The sequence below is a fragment of the Suricata suricatta genome, chromosome 5, assembly GCF_006229205.1.
Source record: "Suricata suricatta isolate VVHF042 chromosome 5, meerkat_22Aug2017_6uvM2_HiC, whole genome shotgun sequence".
Lineage (NCBI taxonomy): Eukaryota > Metazoa > Chordata > Mammalia > Carnivora > Herpestidae > Suricata > Suricata suricatta.
In genome coordinates, this window is record NC_043704.1 from 13,071,532 (window position 1) to 13,089,594 (window position 18,063).

The window sequence follows — 18,063 nt, forward strand, 5'->3', positions numbered from 1 at the left end:
GGTGCGGCTGCGGCGGCTGGGGGTGCGGCTGCGGCGGCTGGGGGTGCGGCTGCGGCGGCTGGGGGAAATACTAAAGCTCCTCCTCCCCACAGATCTGGATCTTCTTCGACGACTCGGAGTGTGACTCCGACTCCGACGACTTGGGGTGCGACTTCGAGCTCTAACTGTTTTCCGGTTATCCCTAGAACTTGATCTTTTTCTTTTTCTTTCCCTGGACTTTGACCTGTGCTTTGGAGATCTTTTACGCTTCTCTTTTGATACAGATCGCCTTCCTCTGGACTTTGATCTTGACCTGCTGCTCCTTCTCCTGCGTCTTGAACGTGACCTTGAGCGTGTTTGAGAGCGATGAGATTTAGACTTAGATGATCTCTTCCTTGCCCTAGAACGAGATTCACTGGTACGCTTGCGTGATTTATGTTCAGAAGACTTGGAACGCTTACTTCGAGATCTTAATGAAGAGTCTCTTTTCTTTTCTTTCTCACCTTTGTCCCGGTTTTTGTTTTTCTTGCTTTTCTCATGTGTGTCCTTAACTTTTACAAAAATCTCATAATCATCTTTTTCCTCTGAAGAGGACTCTGAAGCTCTTTCTGGTATACTGATTACAACTGGACTGGCAGCAGATTTGTCACGTTCAACCTCACTTGCTAGTAAAGGTCCTTCAATACCAGCTCTAAGACTTGTAAGACGTTCCATGTCCTTAGGAAGTAATGGTCTCACTAAATCTGCTTCATTAATTTCATCAATATTGGCAGAAAATCCTGAATCAGACAATATCTCTTTAGTAGAGAGAGGTACTTCTTTATCTTCTCCACTACTTTCTTTAGGACTGAGAGCAACTGCTGATGTCTGGTCACACTCTTTTACAGGTAATGGTCCTTCTGCATCCTTACTAATAAAGTTATTAGACGGTAAGTCGAGATGAATGTCTTTAGCAGGCAAAGGTCCCTCTATGTCAGCTTCACTACCACCACTGGGACTAGTGGAAATTATCATGTCGTGTTCAGTATCTTGAGTGGCTAAAGACACTTCAACATCATATTTACTAACTGAAGTGAGAGCAGATCCTGTAGCAAATTCAATACCCTTACTAGTTCCCACTGCATCAGGTTCAAGAGCAAATGGACCAGCAGAAGATAGAGTTCCTCCATCAGCTTCACTAACACTAGAACAGGTATCCAATACTGTGCACTGTTTAGTCTCACTGATGGATAAAATATTCCCTTCACCAATTTCACCAACAGCACCAGTGGTGGCAGCAGACACTGTGTCATGTTCCATCCCTTTAGCAACTAAATGATTATTTACATTAAGGTCTATATTTGTACCATGCTCACTTTCATAGGGGTCATTCTTCAGGTGTCCTTCAACATGTGGTTCTTCATCTGAATGCATGGGAATCTCCTGCATGCCAATCTCTGGAGCAAGATTTTGATCACCAGATAGTAAATTCACTTTTATAACATCAGACTCCAATATCATTGGTGTAGACTCTGAAACTGTCTCAGTCGGTATTATTTGGGTCTGCTCTGAGACAGTGATAGCAGGCTCTGAAATTATCACAGTGGATTCTTGGACTGAAACAGATGGTTCTAAAACAACTGCATTAGGCTGAGGGACGGACACTGCTGGTTCTAGGACAGGCAGAGTAGGCTCCAGGGCAGAAACAACCGGCACAGAAATGGTAACATGCTCTGACTCTGCCAAGGCCACAGTCTCTGGAACAGCCTCGGCTGTGGGAGGGTCTGAAACAACCATAGCTGTTGGGTCAGAGACCATCACAGCTGTTGGGTCCGGGATAGCCATGGCTGGGGTCTCCAAGACAGTCTCAGCTAGGGGCTCCGGAACAGTCCCAGTTGGAGTCTCTGAGACAGCCATGGCTGGCAGCTCTAGAGTGCTTTGTGATGGCTCTGGATTAGTTGAGGCTGGCTCCAGGAGGGACTGAGATACCTCTGAGGCAACATGTCCTGAAGGTTTCATGGAATCAAAGGATTCTACCATCTCAGACATAACTGAAGATTCTGATGTTAATACAGTTGGTTCAGCTGACATGGGAGTTTCAGACACCACGTAAGCCACCGGTCTCTCTGGAACAATTTGATGCTCTTCTGCGACGATAGCAGACTCTATAGGTGTTGATGTAACAGAAGACTCTGGCTCTAATGGTGGCTCTGGAACCGTCACAGCAGCCTCTGATGCTAACACTGAAGGATCTGATGCTGATACTGAATAATTAGCAGGCAATGTCGAAGGCTCTGAAATCTCACTTTGACTCACAGAAGGTTCAGAAAGCGATACAGACTCTTCAGGAGGCAATGCTGGTACCTCTGTAGGCCAATTATTTTCAGCTGTTAATGCTGACTGCTCAGTAGGTAATGCTGGACCCTCCGGTGGTTCCTCAGGAGGCAATGGTGGGGTCATTGGTGGTTCCTCAGGTGGCAATGGTGGCATTGTTGGAGGCTCTTCAGGAGGCAAAGGTGGCACCATATATGCCTCCGTATATGTATCAGTATAAGAATCGGTGTAAGAATCAGCTGCCATAGACATCATTGAACGATCAGCAGTATAAGATGACATCATAGATCGGTCAGCTGCAGAGTACGATGACATCATAGACCGGTCAGCAGCAGAGTAGGACGACATCATAGACCGGTCGGCACCCATGGACATCATAGATCGGTCAGCCATTGGGGACATCATGGAGCGCTCGTAAGCTGACATCATAGAGCGTTCATAAGCTGACATCATAGAGCGCTCAGCCATAGGGGACATCATAGAGCGCTCATAGGCTGACATCATAGAGCGCTCATAGGCTGACATCATAGAGCGCTCAGCCATAGGGGACATCATAGACCGCTCATAGGACATCATAGAGCGTTCGTAAGATGACATCATGGAACGTTCTGCAGCATAGGACATCATCATAGAACGTCTAGATGCTAGCATCAGGGGTCTTGGTGCTAACCTGTATGGCCTCGGGGCTATTCTATAGGACCTGGGTGCTATCCTATAGGGTCTAGGTGACATCCTATAGGGATCTGGAGTTAGTCTGTAAGGATCATGGCCTAATCTATAGGGGTCCTGCCCTAACCTGTAGGCATCATGACCTAACCTATAAGGGTCATGACCTAACCTATAGGGATCCTGAGATAACCTGTAAGGATCCTGAGCTAACCTGTAGGGATCAGGAGATTTTGAACCCAGCATAGCAGAATCTTGTGTACTAGATGCTAACATCTGGGCATCCATGGTACCAGATGCTAACATCTGAGCATCCATGGTGCCGGAGGCTAACATTTGAGAGTCCATAGTGCCTGATGCTAACATCTGAGAATCCATAGAGCTAGTAGCTAACATCTGGGAGTCCATGGTGCTGGTTGCTAACATCTGGGAATCCATTGTGCTGGTAGCTAACATCTGGGAGTCCATGGAGCTGGTTGCTAACATCTGAGAGTCCATGGAACTGGTTGCTAACATCTGGGAGTCCATGGAGCTGGTTGCTAACATCTGGGAGTCCATGGAGCTGGTTGCTAACATCTGGGAGTCCATGGAGCTGGTTGCTAACATCTGGGAGTCCATGGAGCTGGTTGCTAACATCTGGGAGTCCATGGAGCTAGTTGCTAACATCTGGGAGTCCATGGTGCTAGAGGCTAACATCTGGGAATCCATGGTGTTGGATGCTAGCATCTGGGAATCCATTGTGTTGGATGCTAGCATTTGGGAGTCCATGGTGTTGGACGCTAACATATGGGTCTCCATGGTGTTAGAAGCTAACATATGGGATTCCTGGGCCATCAAGGGATCCACTCCTACTGTTACAGAAGTCTCCCCCACTAATGTAGTAGGCAGCTCCTGTGCTACCGTATTATAGGATTCCAGCGCTGTCGTCGAGGGCACCTCCAGGGACTGCGACACGGTCATCGTTGACAGCTCCGTTGTTGTCACCACAGACTGAACAGAGATCTCCAGCGCCACAGTTGCCACAGGCTGCCCAGGCAACTCTGGCGCCCCAGGCTGCCCAGGCAACTCCAACACCCCTGTTGCCAGAGGCTGCCCCAAAAGCTCCAGGGCTCCAGCTGCCCCAGACTGCCCCGAGAACTCCAGTGCCCCAGTTGCCATGAGCTGCCCAGGCAACTCCAGTGCCCCAGTTGCCACAGGCTGCCCTGACAACTCCAGTGCCCTAGTTGCCGAAGGCAGCCCTGGCAACTCTGGCACCCCAGTCACCGAAGGCTGCCCTGGCAACTCCAGCGCTGTCGTTGCCACTGGCTGTCCTGGCAACTCCAGCACCATTGCCGCCTCAGGCTGCCCCAGCAACCCTGCTGCCGTCGTCACCTCAGGCTGCCCAGGATGTTCCACCGTTGTCATCGCCACAGGCTGCTCCAACTCTGACGTCGTCACAGGTTGTTCGGCCAACTCCATTGCTACTGTTACCGCAGGCTGCCCTGGCAACTCTACCGCTGCTGTCACCGCAGGCAGCCCTGGCAACTCCTGTGCCATCACAGGTGGCTCTGGTACCTCCTGTGGTGGCTCCAACCCCACAGATGGTGCTGGAAGCCCTGGCAATTCCTGCGACAACTGTGGCACTGATGTCACAGAGGGCCCCGGCAACTCAGGCACTGCTGTCGCAGGGGGCCCTAGCAACTCAGACACTGGGGTAGAAAGGGGGCCTGGCAACTCTGGCAACGGGGTAGCAGAGGGCCCAGGTAACTCCAGCGCTGGAGTCACAGGGGGCCCCTGCAACTCCAGCTTGGAGGTCGCAGGTGGCCCCGGCAACTCCATCACTGAGGCCACCGACGACTCCGGCAACTCCAACGCTGTGGTCTTGGGCAACTCCAGCAACTCCTGTGGTCTTGTCATGGATGAATCTGCGATCTCCGATGGTACTTCTACAGGCTGCTCTGGCAATCTGAGCACTTCAGTTGCAGACGACTCTGGAAAATCCACTGTTGATGTGCTTGGCTCAGGGTGCACCTCAGCAGATATCTCAGATGATACCACGAGGGTTTCTGATGGCTCTAGCCCTTTTGTTACTAGAGGTTCTAACATCTTTGATTGCTCTGGAGGTGTGGTATCCAAAGATTTTAGCACAGGCTTCATCTGATAGTCCATGGACATCGTTACAACTGGCTCAGATGACTTGAGCACTACTGTCGTAGTAGGCACTGGTGCCGTTGCAAAGGAATCCAGAATCTTTGTCATGGGTGGTTCCAGCGTGACTGCCACAGACTGCTCTGACTGCACTGCAATTATGGATGTTGATGCAACTGACAGTTCTGCAGTTTTTGTAGCTGGCTTCAGAGTTTCTAAGGTATGAGGCTCTGATACCTCCATTGATACCACAGGAGGTTCTAACACAACTGCAGAAGATTCACTGGTCTCAGAAAGGCCAAACGCTCTTACAGGATGCTCCAGTGCCATCGCCGAAGGTTCAGAATCAAACTTCAAAAAGGAATGAGATTCTAAATCTATGTTCCCATCATGATGTGATTTTGCCTTGGATTCAGATTCTTCTGGCTGTCTCTTATACTTTTTTTCCTTTTCTTTCTTCTTTTTCTTCTTTTTATTTTTGTGCTTTTTATGCTTCTTTGACTTTTTGGTGGGGATTTCATCAGTAGGATCTGTTTGTACTGACACACATCTACTTTTTCTGGAGGCCTCCTTCAGGTCTGAAAGTAAGGGAAATTGACTGTAATTTGTCAAACATTCCCCAAAGTAAACTTACATAAGTCATATAAACAAGATTTGTTCCATATGAAGATACCATTATATAACATTTGTTGTTTAAGTTACTAAACTATTTTCTTTAAACCAATTACCTAAAGATTAAAAGTTTTCCAAAAATTCTTTCTACAACTAAAGTCTGAAATTATCAATTTAAAAAGTAAATTATCAATTAATCACAAAAACCTGAGACTTATAAGGTGTTTTACTAAACTTAAAACTATTTTCTCTAGCTCTTGAAATATAGCGAAATACTTTAAAACTATATTTGTCAAGGAGTATTTCATATTATCAGGTGTTAAAATTCAAATTGCTATAAAATGTACATCCATTAAATAATTTTTATGACTATTTTATAACCCCTATTCATACAGGAAGCAACATGGCACTGGCTCTGGAACAGATTATCTGTTTTTGGATCTTGAATCAATCACCACTCACTAGATGAATGGACTTGGCCAAATTACTGACACTGTCTCCGAAAGTTAGAGGACAAAGTATGAGTTAAAATATACAAAGTACATTGAACTGGCACATAGTAAGCCCTCAGCAAATGCTAATGATTGTTTTTATGTAGTTTATGAAGGGCTGAACAACTAATGTAAAGCATCAACATGAACTCGAACTTTATTTCATCACACTCATGTTACATTCTAATAAACACCTTCCCCCCAACACTCCTCTAAAAATTACCAAAATAATCTTAACGTTTTTACTTAAAAAAGTCACTTAGAAAAGAAACTCTTCCACCCCATTATGTTTAACTTAAAATCATTGTATTTTTCTGAAATAGAACACAACTTCTTTTCTACTTTACAACCAGGTAAATTTACTCTAATGCCAATATCCTGTTAGATAAATTTTAGCAATCCTGGAAAAGCTAATCAGAAATCTAGGCCACTAATAATTTGGGGAAGGGAGGTTTCGGTGACTCTGCTGGTTACATGTCCAACTCGGATTTTGGATCAAATTATGGTCTCATACGATTCATGGAATCAAGCCCTGAGTTGGGCTTTGCACTGGCAGCACGGAGCCTAGTTAGGATTCTCTCTCCCCATTGTTCTGACATTCTACTTACTGTTCATGCTGTCTCTCAAAACTAAATAAACTTAGGGGCGCATCAGTGGTTCAGTTGGTTAAGCATCCAACTTCGACTCAGGTCATAATCTCACAGCTTATGAGTATGAGCCCCACATCTGGCTCTGTGCTGACAGCTCAGAGCCTGGATCCTGCTTTGGATTCTGTGTGTCTCCCCCTCTCTCTGCTCCTCCCCAACTCGTGCTCACACGCGGGCACGCTCTCTCTCAAAAAATAGTAATAAAAGATAACAGGGAAAAATGAATCAACACATGACAAGACCTATTCTAAAACAAAACTAATTTCTTTCTACTACTTATTATGCACCTAAAGCTAGTTAGCTAAGTTGTACTTCAAAAAGTTGTGGGGCGCCTGGGTGGCTCAGTCAGTTGAGCATCTGACTTCGGCTCAGGTCATGATCTCTTGGTTCATGGGTTCGAGTACCGCATCGGGCTCTGTGCTGACCACTAGCTCAGAGCCTGGAGCCTGCTTCGGGTTCTGTGTCTCTCCCTCTCCCCCTCCCCTGTTCACACTGTCTCTCAAAAATAAGTAAATGTAAAAAAAAAATTTTTTTTTAAAGAAAAAGTTGTTATGGCCACAAACCTAAGTATAGCTGAAGTCTATGCTGTTTTTTACCGTGTCCTACATCAAAAACAATTAAAAAACAAGAAATAAAACCATACCACCCCTCATTTCCAAAACTAAGTGAAGATGATTATTTTTGTGCTGGATCATAAGTCTTTCATTTCTATGCATCAATTATTTAGTTTCCAAAACACTAAATATCAAAGCAATGGCTCCTTTCCATGCATTGCACTTTCAAGAGAACTAGATGCAAAAACAAGGCGATCTCTAACCTTAGGCTTTAAACTAAAACCTCCATGGGTTGAAAAATCATTACAGATTTGGTCCAGGCCCCTACACCTTCCAAAACTGACATCTACACTACTGTTCAATGAAAACCCACATTCAAAATCCTGGCAGTGAGGCACCAGGCAGAAGAGAATAAAGTTATATTCCACCAGCAAATCAAACAAGTATCAATGCTCACATTTCAGTACAACCATATTTTCAGAGAAAAATTTAAACAATGTCTTCAGTAAATAAACTAAAACTTATTGACCTTTTAGTATAAAAAAAATTTTTAATGCCCTGCAATAAAGGAATAATACTGTTAACTAACTAAAAGCCTTAGTTTTTAAGACAGCTGATTATCTCCAGCTTACCTGGCTTACATCGTAGTTCTGTATCTAAGACCCCAGAAAGTACTTCCTCTATCTTCTGAACTATTTCTTCATTTGGTAGGCTCCTGGCAGAGGCAGCTGCATCACCTGCCTGGTTTCCTTCATTAGGTGTATTTGTTTCACCATTGAGCTGGCCTTCATTCCTTCCACTTGACAAGAAAAGTTATCAAAATTTATTAATACTTTTACACTATATAAATTAATATTTGTAACCTGATTAGAATACCTTTTGTATTTTACAAAAATAACCATTTTTGTATGTCATTCAGAGGATATTCCCCACCAACAGTACTTCCTTCATATTATCTACTAAAAGTTGGAACATTTTCATTTTTACACAAGAACTGAGTTTTTGGAACCGTGAAAATTTTAAACTTTAAAAAGTCTTTAAAACAGGTTTCTAAGCGCCTTATAAAATAAATAATAAAATATTCCCAGAAGCCTAAACCAATTTAGATTCAGGTTACTTGCATTTTTATCTTAGAGGAAACAAACTATTAATCACCATCACATATCCAATGAAAAATATGCCACCTAACATTATGATAGAAGCTAGAGCCACAATAAAACCACACCTATACATAAATCACAATCAGCATCAACAATGTCAAGGAAGTTTCCACCGACACATTAAGTAAAAGGACAAATTGTAGCCTCAAATCAGGTTTAGACTGATTAAAATACTGAAATGCCATAAAGTTTAAAAAGAAAAATACATTCATATAGTTTTTGCCCACTGTCAAGAATCCTAGTATTTTCTGATGTTCAAAAAAATTCACGGAAAGAAAACAAGTGACATTTTATTTCACTAACAGTAAATTAATATAGATGGTTTAATGTGTTTTCAATTCATAGGGCCTTAAGAATCTGGACATGAGAGGCATGTCATTCAGCTAGTCATTTTTACTATTTTTGTGTAAGTTAACAGAATTGTTCTGAAAAATAATCTCAACACGATTTAATTAAAGTCTACTAAAATAACAGATCAAACAGTTAAGCTCCACCACCTGATAAATGTCTGGATGGTCAAAAAAAACTCAGTAGTTAACTAACAAATGTTACTTAGAACACTTGGCTTTTTAACAAGTCACATAATAATAATAAACTCTTATTGACTATTAGAGTCATGGGTCTATATTCCTTAACTCATTTAATCCTAACAAAACTCTAGATTAGCACTGTCATTCTGATTTTACAAACGAGGAAAATGACACACAGAGAAGAAACCAACCTAAAGTTCACATAGTAGGAGGCAAAGCTGGTATTCAAAACCAGAACTCCTACTTTCTTAACAACCATCTATATACAATAAATAACTTACTTTAATGTCAGTCCCTTACCCAAATTGATTATTGTAACATTACAAAAGAAAATACAGCAAATATAATTCACTGAAACAATAATCAAGCTTTTGCTTTCAGACTATTAATTTTTTACTTATGTGACAAAAAACTGAATATTCCTAACAATAAGTTTCTTTACCTAATATTCTTTTAAGACTTTCTGGAGCTTTTTTATTTTTTTCCTAAGCACTTATACGGAATCAATCACTTTACTATTAAGCCATGGATTTAAAAATCAGAAAAATACAACTAAAAAAAATGATAGTCACCTTAAAGCCATCAGATAATTCATCTCACTTACTGAAATGGGATGAAAATTTGAAACCATCTAAATACCCAATGATACATTCCTACAAAATAATTCCATGGAGCCATAAAAAAAGAGTCCCAAAAGACAATGGAGAATGGAACAGAACACAAATTTGTTCACCATCAGGTGAAAAAACAACACAAGATGACCACACTTCACAAAATGTGTGTGTGCATCTAAACACACAGAAAAAAATTAAAGAACATAAAAAACATTATGCATTTTTCCAACTTTGTTTTTTCTAAAGTTTTTACAATAAAACACTTCTTTCAAACACAAAAACGGATTTTTAAAAGGTATAAATACATTACAGTAAGTAAAGACAATTGTCCGATAAAAATTAAAATTTTCAGAAAATTATATTACTTTGGTCTTTTCTCATTATCTAAAATCCCTAACGCCTAAGGAAATTTTAAACAGCAATTAAGTAAGTGAGCGTATATATTTCCTACTTAAACAATATACCCTGCCAAAAACGATCTGAGCGATACTATATACCGTTGCTCCAGCAACCCTATATGAATTTCAGCACTTAATTTACAAAAATGCATTTTCAAATTCGTCCTCTTACCCTAAACTTTCGAAATGTAACTGGCAAAAACATTTGAACTTGGAATAAAAATTTACGTTACATGAAGCAGAAATACTAAAAAACACCCACGTAACATCATGACCAACATCATTTTCCTTTCTCAGTAAACTATTTCTTTCTAAATCTCTTCCCATTCAAATTTTGAAACCAAGGGTAAACTAACGTAAACTCTAAGCGCAACGGCAAAAGTAGCGGGTTGGTCATATATGTCAACTGGGGCAGAAGTAGCAACAACAACAAAAAAAATTAAATTAGACGTAAACACAAACCCATTCCACTCGCCAAATTAAGAAGTTAAGTCAAAATTCCTCTCCCATCCTCCTCTCGAGTATTTTGTCAAAATATCAACATTAATTTGAGGTGCTTTCGCTTCAGTTTCTAATGCATTAGAACGCTGCCTGGTGGAAGCCACAGGACCCTAGGACCCAAATTCTCTAATGAAAGGATCCCGACCCCCCGAATGGTCTGAAGCTTGAGATAATAAAGCGGATTTAAGATTACTCAAGAAACGGCCGTTGGAGACCCTTTCCGGTCAGAGGCACCGGCCGGCGAAATCCGCGGAGGCGGAGAGGGGGAGGGGAAACGCGGCGGCGGAGGAGGAGCCGAGGAAGGAACTAGGCCCGTCCCTGGTGGACAACCAGGCCTACGAGGAGCTAAAGGGTAAGAGCTGGCCAAACGAGAAAGAAGAATGAGCATCATAACCCGGTTCTAGAAGAGGGAGTCTGGGGTTGCCTCGGAAAACACAAAGTTCCTCGCTGGGAAGGGAGGGAGCGGATGGGGGGGGGGGAGGGCCCGGAAAATGGATCCCAGGCCCAGGCGGGGCTGTAGCGGGGCCTGAGGCGAGGAACGACGGCGTCTCTGAAGAAGGGTGCCACGGAGAGCTACACGGGGCCCTACCGGTCCCTTGGGAGCAGAAGAGACTGGGAAGCGTTTACCTGGAAAGCTCCTGTTGAATTTCCCGGAATTTACTGACCACGAAAGACCTAAAAATCTGCTCGATGTTGGTCGCCATGGCGTCCGCTCCGTTCTCTCAACTCCTCCTCGCTAGTCCTCCAGGCTCCCAGCATGCCTCGGGAGGAGGCGCAGCGGCCAATTCCGTCTCTCGCTATCCTGATTGGCTTCTGTGGGAGCGTCCCGACCGGCACGCTCCGCCCCTGGACCAATCAGTGAGCACGGCCTACTTCTCCTCCGCTGTTTCTGAGCGGCTTGGGTAGAGGTGCTGACGTTTGCGCCGCGCACGACTGTGTCCGCCATGTTAGTGACTGACGCAGGCGCCATTACAGGAGAGAGGTCTCTTTTGAGACGACTGTGTCGGCTTACGTTGTCAGTTTCCAACAGTGTTTGGGGAGGCTTAAGAGGCTTACTAAATACTCGAGATTAAATAGCATGAGGAAAGGGATCAAGTAGGGCTACGTGGTTTGATAAGCCTCCGCTGTTCCTGGGTGGCGCCAAGTAGTGTTTTGGCAGGGAGATGCATCCGGAACACCATTAATCGGCGCCCGCCCCCACTGTGGTGCGAATGCGAAGGACATGTTTTTACCCCCGTCTTTCTCTCATGGCGTCCCATAATCAAGCTTTTTTTTTTCTTTTAAAGCAGTAGGCCAGAGATTTGGGGCGACCTGCGTTCAAAGTCTGGTGCATTTTAGTCTCGTCAGGAGTCGAGCGTGTCAGGAGACTCCTGGCAGTAGCTAGTCAGCTCTGACTCGTTAGCAGCACACAATTAGCTAATCGTGGGTTTAGCTTTTGGCTCCCCCCACCCCCACAGAGTTGTGAAAGCTCTTAGGGAGGAATAGAGATGTTAAGTGGCCCCCGATACTACAGGGACCCATTATAAGCGTACAAGGTCTTGTTGGCTTCGCTGTGGAGTAAGTGTGGTCTAGCACTAGAGCCAAAGGGAACCACACTTGATTACCTCGCTATGGCCACCACCGGCCGCGCGGACCAATGGGGTGGCGTGGCGCGCGGGCGGGGCGGGGGTGGGGGGGCTGGAGGCACGCGCCGGATTCCGCGGGGCGGACTTCCGGCGCACGGCGGGCTCCCGGGTTCGGAGCGCGCGGGTGAGCCTGTAAGCGTGTGCCTGCCTTGGGTCGTTGCGGGAGTCCTCTCCGGTTCCAAGTAAAGTACCTTTATGCTTTGATTTGGGGATCTAATATCAGGAATTGGATGAAACTTTAGGAACTGATTTGGCTGTAGGAAGTCTCATCTTAATTTTAAATGCCGTGGGTGTGGGTGGACCATGTGCTTTTTATTTTTTATAACCGAGGTTTACGTTGGATTTTTCACATTCTCTGCCTTTTAAGGTGTCAGGGTTTTGTATTTTTATGCCTTGTTTTAGGTCATAAGCCTAAAATGCGTATTTTGTAATGTCTTTACCTGGCTCTCTTCTTCTGGTGTGAAGTTACACGTTTAGATGACCGAGGCCCATACAAGTAAAGTTCCTCAAGGTATCCCAGCTAGTAAGGGGCAGCCTCAGACCAAACCAAAGCACCTTGTAGCCCAGGCTTCCTAACCATTCATGGTGTGGATTCCTTCAGGCTGAGTCCTAATGCAGGTTCTATGATCCACTGTGGTAACCAGGACAATTTTCCTTTAGTGCCCCTTATTCAAACTAAATGTATTTGTTTCTCTAGAATTCAGAAAAATGTGTTTATTTCAGATATTTTGATGCCCTTGGCAAGTCTTGTTTTTTGTTAAAATAGCTTTTGTCTCTCTGAGACATAGTTTAGCAGTTTTTTTCTTCCTCAGATTTTAAGTGATCATCTCAATTGTTAAGAATATCTGATGGGGCGCCTGGGTGGCTCAGTTGGTTGAGCATCCGGCTTCGGCTCAGGTCATGATCTCACAGTTCGTGGGTTCGAGCCCCGCATCGGGCACTGCTGACAGGTCAGAGCCTGGAGCCTGCTTCAGATTCGTGTCTCCCTCTCTCTCTGACCCTCCCCTGCTTGCACTGTCTTTCTCTGTCTGTCAAAAATAAATTAAAAAACATTAAAAAAAAAAGAATATCTGAAGCAAAATTGCATACTTTGGAATCACGGCTTCACTTCCTCTTAGATATGTGACATACAGCAAGTTGTTTAACCCAACTGGACCTCAGTTTCTTATCTGTAAAGTGGGGTGGCTGTAGTAGCTACCTCATAGAATTCTTAAGATTGTGAAGCAGTTCATGAAAAGCATTTACAATAGCATCTGGCACAAAGTAAAGTGTTCAAAAGTTGTAAGTTTTTTGTATTACCAGCTTAGATTTTTCTGTAAATATGTAATCCTAGCATCACTCTAGAAGTTGCTGATTTCAGTTTTCTTTTCTCCTATTTTCAGTTTGCCTTCTACCTATGAAACGCCTTCTGGAAATTATAATAAACTAGTGTGACAAGTATTCATTCATTTGGCTTTTATTTCCCTGTTAGTACTTCTTTCTATCTCTAATGTATCGATTTATGTAAAGGTAATAAAATATAACATAAAAAGTTAGCATTTGCTATTGCTGAGTGTCAGAAATTATATTAACTGTTTATATATGTCACTTCAAAAAAAAAGTCATTTCACTTAACCCTTAAGTAGCTTCTTAAAGCAAGTTCTCCTTCCATCTTTTAAGATGTAAAGAAATCAAATTACAGGTAGTAAGCTTAGCCAAGATCACACTGCTGATTTGAGATAGGTGTTATATCCATCCTGCTAAGAATCAAACCACAGCTAAGGTGAGACATGTTCAAGTTTGAGTTTGCCTTCTCTATCAACCTTCTAACATATTATACTAAGTCAGCAATCTGGCCCTTGTCCCAAATCCTTCCTGCCACCAGTTTTTATACAGCTCACCAAATAAGAATAATTTTTACATTGGTAAATGGTTGGAAAAAATTTAAAGGAAAAATGATGTTTTTATGACATTTCAAAACTAAGATATTCAAATTACAGTGTCCATAAATAAAGTTTTATTGAAACATGCTCACTCATGATTGTTCTTTTTTGTTTGTTTTTTGTTGAGGGAGAGAGACAGAGTATGAGCAGGGGAGGAACAGAGAGGGGGAGACACAATGCAAAGCAGGCTTCAGGCTCTGAGCTGTCAACACAGAGCCCAGTGCTCAGACTCAGAAGATCATGACCTGAGCTGAAGTCCGATGCTTAACAGACTGAGCCACCTAAGTGCCTCCAAGATTGTTCTTTTTAAGTCTGTGGTAGCCTCCTATTGCTTAGAGCAGAACATAGGCAAACTATTACCTACAGCTCACTGCCTATTTTTGTAAGGTTTTGTTGAACATAACCATATTCATCCATTTCTGTACTGGCTATGGCTGCTTTCATGCCACAGCAGCAGAGTTGAGCTATTACCATAGAGATCTTCTGACGCTCAAAGATGAAAATAGTTACTCTCTGGGCCTATACAAGCCCCAGTTGTAAATATTTTTCCAACTTATGATAACTTTAAAGTCTTACCTATAGTATCTCAAGATTTAAAAGCATTTAAATTTGAAATGTTAGAATGCATGTTTAACTGAGGCTTGGTGATTACAAATTTTTTAAAAGAGGAAAAGTAGGGCACCGAGGTGGCTCAGTCAGTTAAGTGTCTGACTCTTGGGCTTAGGTCAGGATCTCACAATTTGTGGGTTCAAGCTCTGTGTCAAGCTCTGCACTGGCAGTGTGGATGCTGCTTGGAATTCTCAGTTCGTCTGTCTGTGCCCTTCCCTGCTCACACATCTGTCTCTCAAAAAATAAACTTAAAAATGTTTTCGAAAAGAGGAAAGTGAAACCTAAAGAAAGGTGATTATTCATAGGAGATTTTTAAGTCAGATTAGAAGTAAGTCACCATTTAATTCCTTAACCTAGTAGGCCAGTCTGCCTCATTTTTAAAATACCTACCGTGAGGCACCTGACTGGCTCACTCATTACAGCATGTGACTCTTGATCTCCGGGTCGTGAGTTCAGGCCCCAGGTTGGGTGTGGAGATTCCATAAATACATACCTCCCTAATCCTCATGAGTAACATCATCTCAAATTATCCATAATTTTTCACAAATCTTGGGAGTAAAATGTTATTTGTATGATTACAAATAACTACTTAAATCATGTTTAGTAATTACGGTTCCTAAAGTACATGCATTCTAAAATACCAGCTGTGGTTTTCTTTCTCAGCTTTAATTTTCCTTTGGAATTCCTGCTTTGCACACGGAAAAATGGCAGCCCGCATACTTGTAATCGGCAGTGGAGGAAGAGAACATACACTGGCCTGGAAACTTGCACAGTCTAATCATGTCAAACATGTGTTGGTTGCCCCAGGAAATGCAGGCACTGCCTGCTTGGAAAAGATTTCAAATACTGGTAATTGTCTTTTTTTTTTTTTTTAATGTTTTATTTATTTTTGATACAGAGAAAGACAGAGCATGGGAGGGGGAGGGGCAGAGAGAGAAGGAGACACAGAACCGGAAGCAGGCTCCAGGCTCTGAGCCAGCTGTCAGCACAGAGCCTGACGCGGGGCTTGAACCCACGAACGTGAGATCTGACCTGAGCCGAAGTCGGAGACTTAACCGACTGAGCCACCCAGGTGCCCCAGTAATTAATTGTCTTTTAAAAGTGGGGAGTAAGGGTTGCCTGGGTGGCTTAATCAGTTAAGTGTCTGACTTGATTTCTGCTCAGGTCAGGATCTCACAGTTATGAAATCGAGCCTTGTGTCAGGCTCCGCCCTGAGCATGGAGTCTGCTTAAGATTCTCTCTCGCTTTCTCTCCCTTTACCCCTCTCCCATGCATGTGTGCTCTCTTTTTTAAAATAAATAAATAGGGGTGCCTGAGTGGCTCAGTCAGTTAAGTGTCTGACTTTGGCTCAGGTCATGATCTCATAGTTCATGGGTTCAAACCCCCTATCAGACTCTGCTGACAGCTCAGAGCCTGGAGCCTACCTCAGATTCTGTATCTCTCTGTTTCTCTGCCCCTCCCCCCTTGCGCTCTGTGTCTCAAAAATGAAAAAACTTTTAAGAAAAGGTGTTAAAATACAAAAAAAAATAAAAGTAGTAATAGTTAAGAATTGTGAATGATAAATGTCAACTATGTCTGTTCTTTATAGGGTCAATAGTTAATCAGATTTGAATGCTTTTCTTAACCTTAAGATGTACAGTAATTTGAATACTTGTGTGTTGTAAATTTAAAGTATCTTGTTCAAGGGTATCTGGATGGCTCAAGTATCTTGTTCAGAGGGTAGCATTTCTTTATCTTAAATTACTTTAAACCTTGCAAAATACATCCATTGAAAAAGTCACAGGTGCCTAAGGTTAAAGGTATTTTGATGTGTATTTTTGGAAATGAAAAGTTGAGAGCAGTGCTTTTAAATGTAAGTTTTGGCAATTCTGAGCCCATAATAGACCTCAGCCTTTATCTTTTCACTGGTAAATGTGGGGGAGAAAATGTTTAGTTCTTACACTGCCTTAAATTCCTCAGTGGCTTCCTTAGAATAAAACTCCAACTCCTTAACATTACTTCCAAAGTCCTTTGCAGTGTGGCTCCTGCATGACTTTCCAGCCTGATCTTTTATATCCTCTGTTTGTGCTCTCTGTCCATGCAGTTCTGCCAGTTACCCAAACAAAGCTGCCTTGAACTTGGTATTTGTTCCCACCCTTAGCGTGACTGACTCCCCATCATTCAGGTCTGGGTCTATATGTTCTCTCAAAGATATCTCTCCTGAAGCTTCTAGGTAAAGCGTGCCCACCCCTTTCATGTGTTTTCAGTCATGAGCCATTGTACATATTCACTTCTCCATTGTCTATCTCCTATCATCCTTTCCCTGCTAGAACGGAAGCTCTAGATTGGAAGCTACATGAGGGCAAGCAACTCATCTGTTTTGTTTTTGCATTGCATGCATCGAGCCTAGTACCCTGTATGACACATAATATTTATAGAGAGAACATGGGCCCAAGCCCCAAACTGGGAGAAGAAAATTGTGTGCATAGAACCAAAAAAAAAGATATATGAAGTATCTGCTTCCCTGGGATCTTAGTTCTGGGGGTGAGGTACCCTAATGTATTTACTGAAGAACTGGCATGTCTGTCTAGATACGGTTGATGTCCTGTAGACTGGCCTGTGAAAATCTCAGGAAACCTTGTAGCAGCAGGAGGGGTGTTTTCTCTTGCCACTCTATGCTGTGCAGAAGTAGTCGCCTCTGCTCAGCCCACTTGTGTTGCAGGTACTAACCCAGAGTACATGGTACTCCATCCTTATCCAACTCAGGCAGCTCAAAGACTGAGAACACTACTCTTTCTGCACTTATCCCCTACACATCGCAAATATCGCGGAGTAGTTTAAGGCTTTAGCCAACTTAAGAATGATGGTCCAGGGGCACCTGGGTGGATCAGTCAGTTAAACAGCCAACTCTTGATTTCAGCTCAGGTCATGATCTCACAGTTCATGAGACCAAGTGCCCCGTAAGGCTCCCGCACTGATGCAGAGCCTGCTTGGGAGTCTCTGTCTCTCTCTCTCTCTCTGTCTCTCTCTCTCTGCCTTTCCCCATTTGCACGTGCCCTTGCTCTCTTCAAATAAACGTTAAAAAAATAAATCTAAAGAAAGCAAGAAAGAATGGTGGTCCAGATACAGTGAAACAGTAGGGTGACTATGGAACCAACCCATGCTTTATATATTGTTGATCCTGCTGCTGATTATTTAGAACTCCAGTGAGAAAATTTACCTGGTTTGTGGGCTGAATAAGGGACTTAGGTCTTAAAATTATCATTCAGTCCTTAGCTTATACACCTCTGTCCAAAGACCCTTCCTGGCTTTACCAGGAACGGCTTCCCAGTTCAC

General features: G+C 43.1%; 2 protein-coding genes across 10 annotated transcripts in view; one reads left to right on the forward strand and one right to left on the reverse strand.

Moving 5' to 3' along the window:
• Window positions 1-11,361, reverse strand: part of SON (SON DNA binding protein) — a 33,505-nt gene extending 22,144 nt beyond the window's left edge. For 6 of the 7 annotated variants that reach the window (XM_029939021.1, XM_029939022.1, XM_029939023.1 and 3 more), the window contains exons 1-3: window positions 11,220-11,361; window positions 8,022-8,188; window positions 6-5,663 (exon numbers count right to left, since the gene is read on the reverse strand). In XM_029939021.1, the coding sequence (XP_029794881.1) occupies window positions 6-5,663; window positions 8,022-8,188; window positions 11,220-11,296 (5,902 nt within the window). In that variant the 5' untranslated portion in view covers window positions 11,297-11,361. The remainder of the gene's footprint in view (window positions 1-5; window positions 5,664-8,021; window positions 8,189-11,219) is intronic. The other variant, XM_029939025.1, reaches the window with a different exon arrangement.
• Window positions 10,928-18,063, forward strand: part of GART (phosphoribosylglycinamide formyltransferase, phosphoribosylglycinamide synthetase, phosphoribosylaminoimidazole synthetase) — a 31,904-nt gene continuing 24,768 nt past the window's right edge. The window contains exons 1-2 of one of the 3 annotated variants that reach the window (XM_029939030.1): window positions 10,928-10,944; window positions 15,412-15,597. In XM_029939030.1, coding sequence (XP_029794890.1) covers window positions 15,453-15,597 — 145 coding nt within the window. In that variant the 5' untranslated portion in view covers window positions 10,928-10,944; window positions 15,412-15,452. Of the gene's footprint in view, window positions 10,945-12,311; window positions 12,400-13,151; window positions 13,168-15,411; window positions 15,598-18,063 lie in introns of those variants that run through there. The other 2 variants (XM_029939028.1, XM_029939031.1) reach the window with 2 other exon arrangements.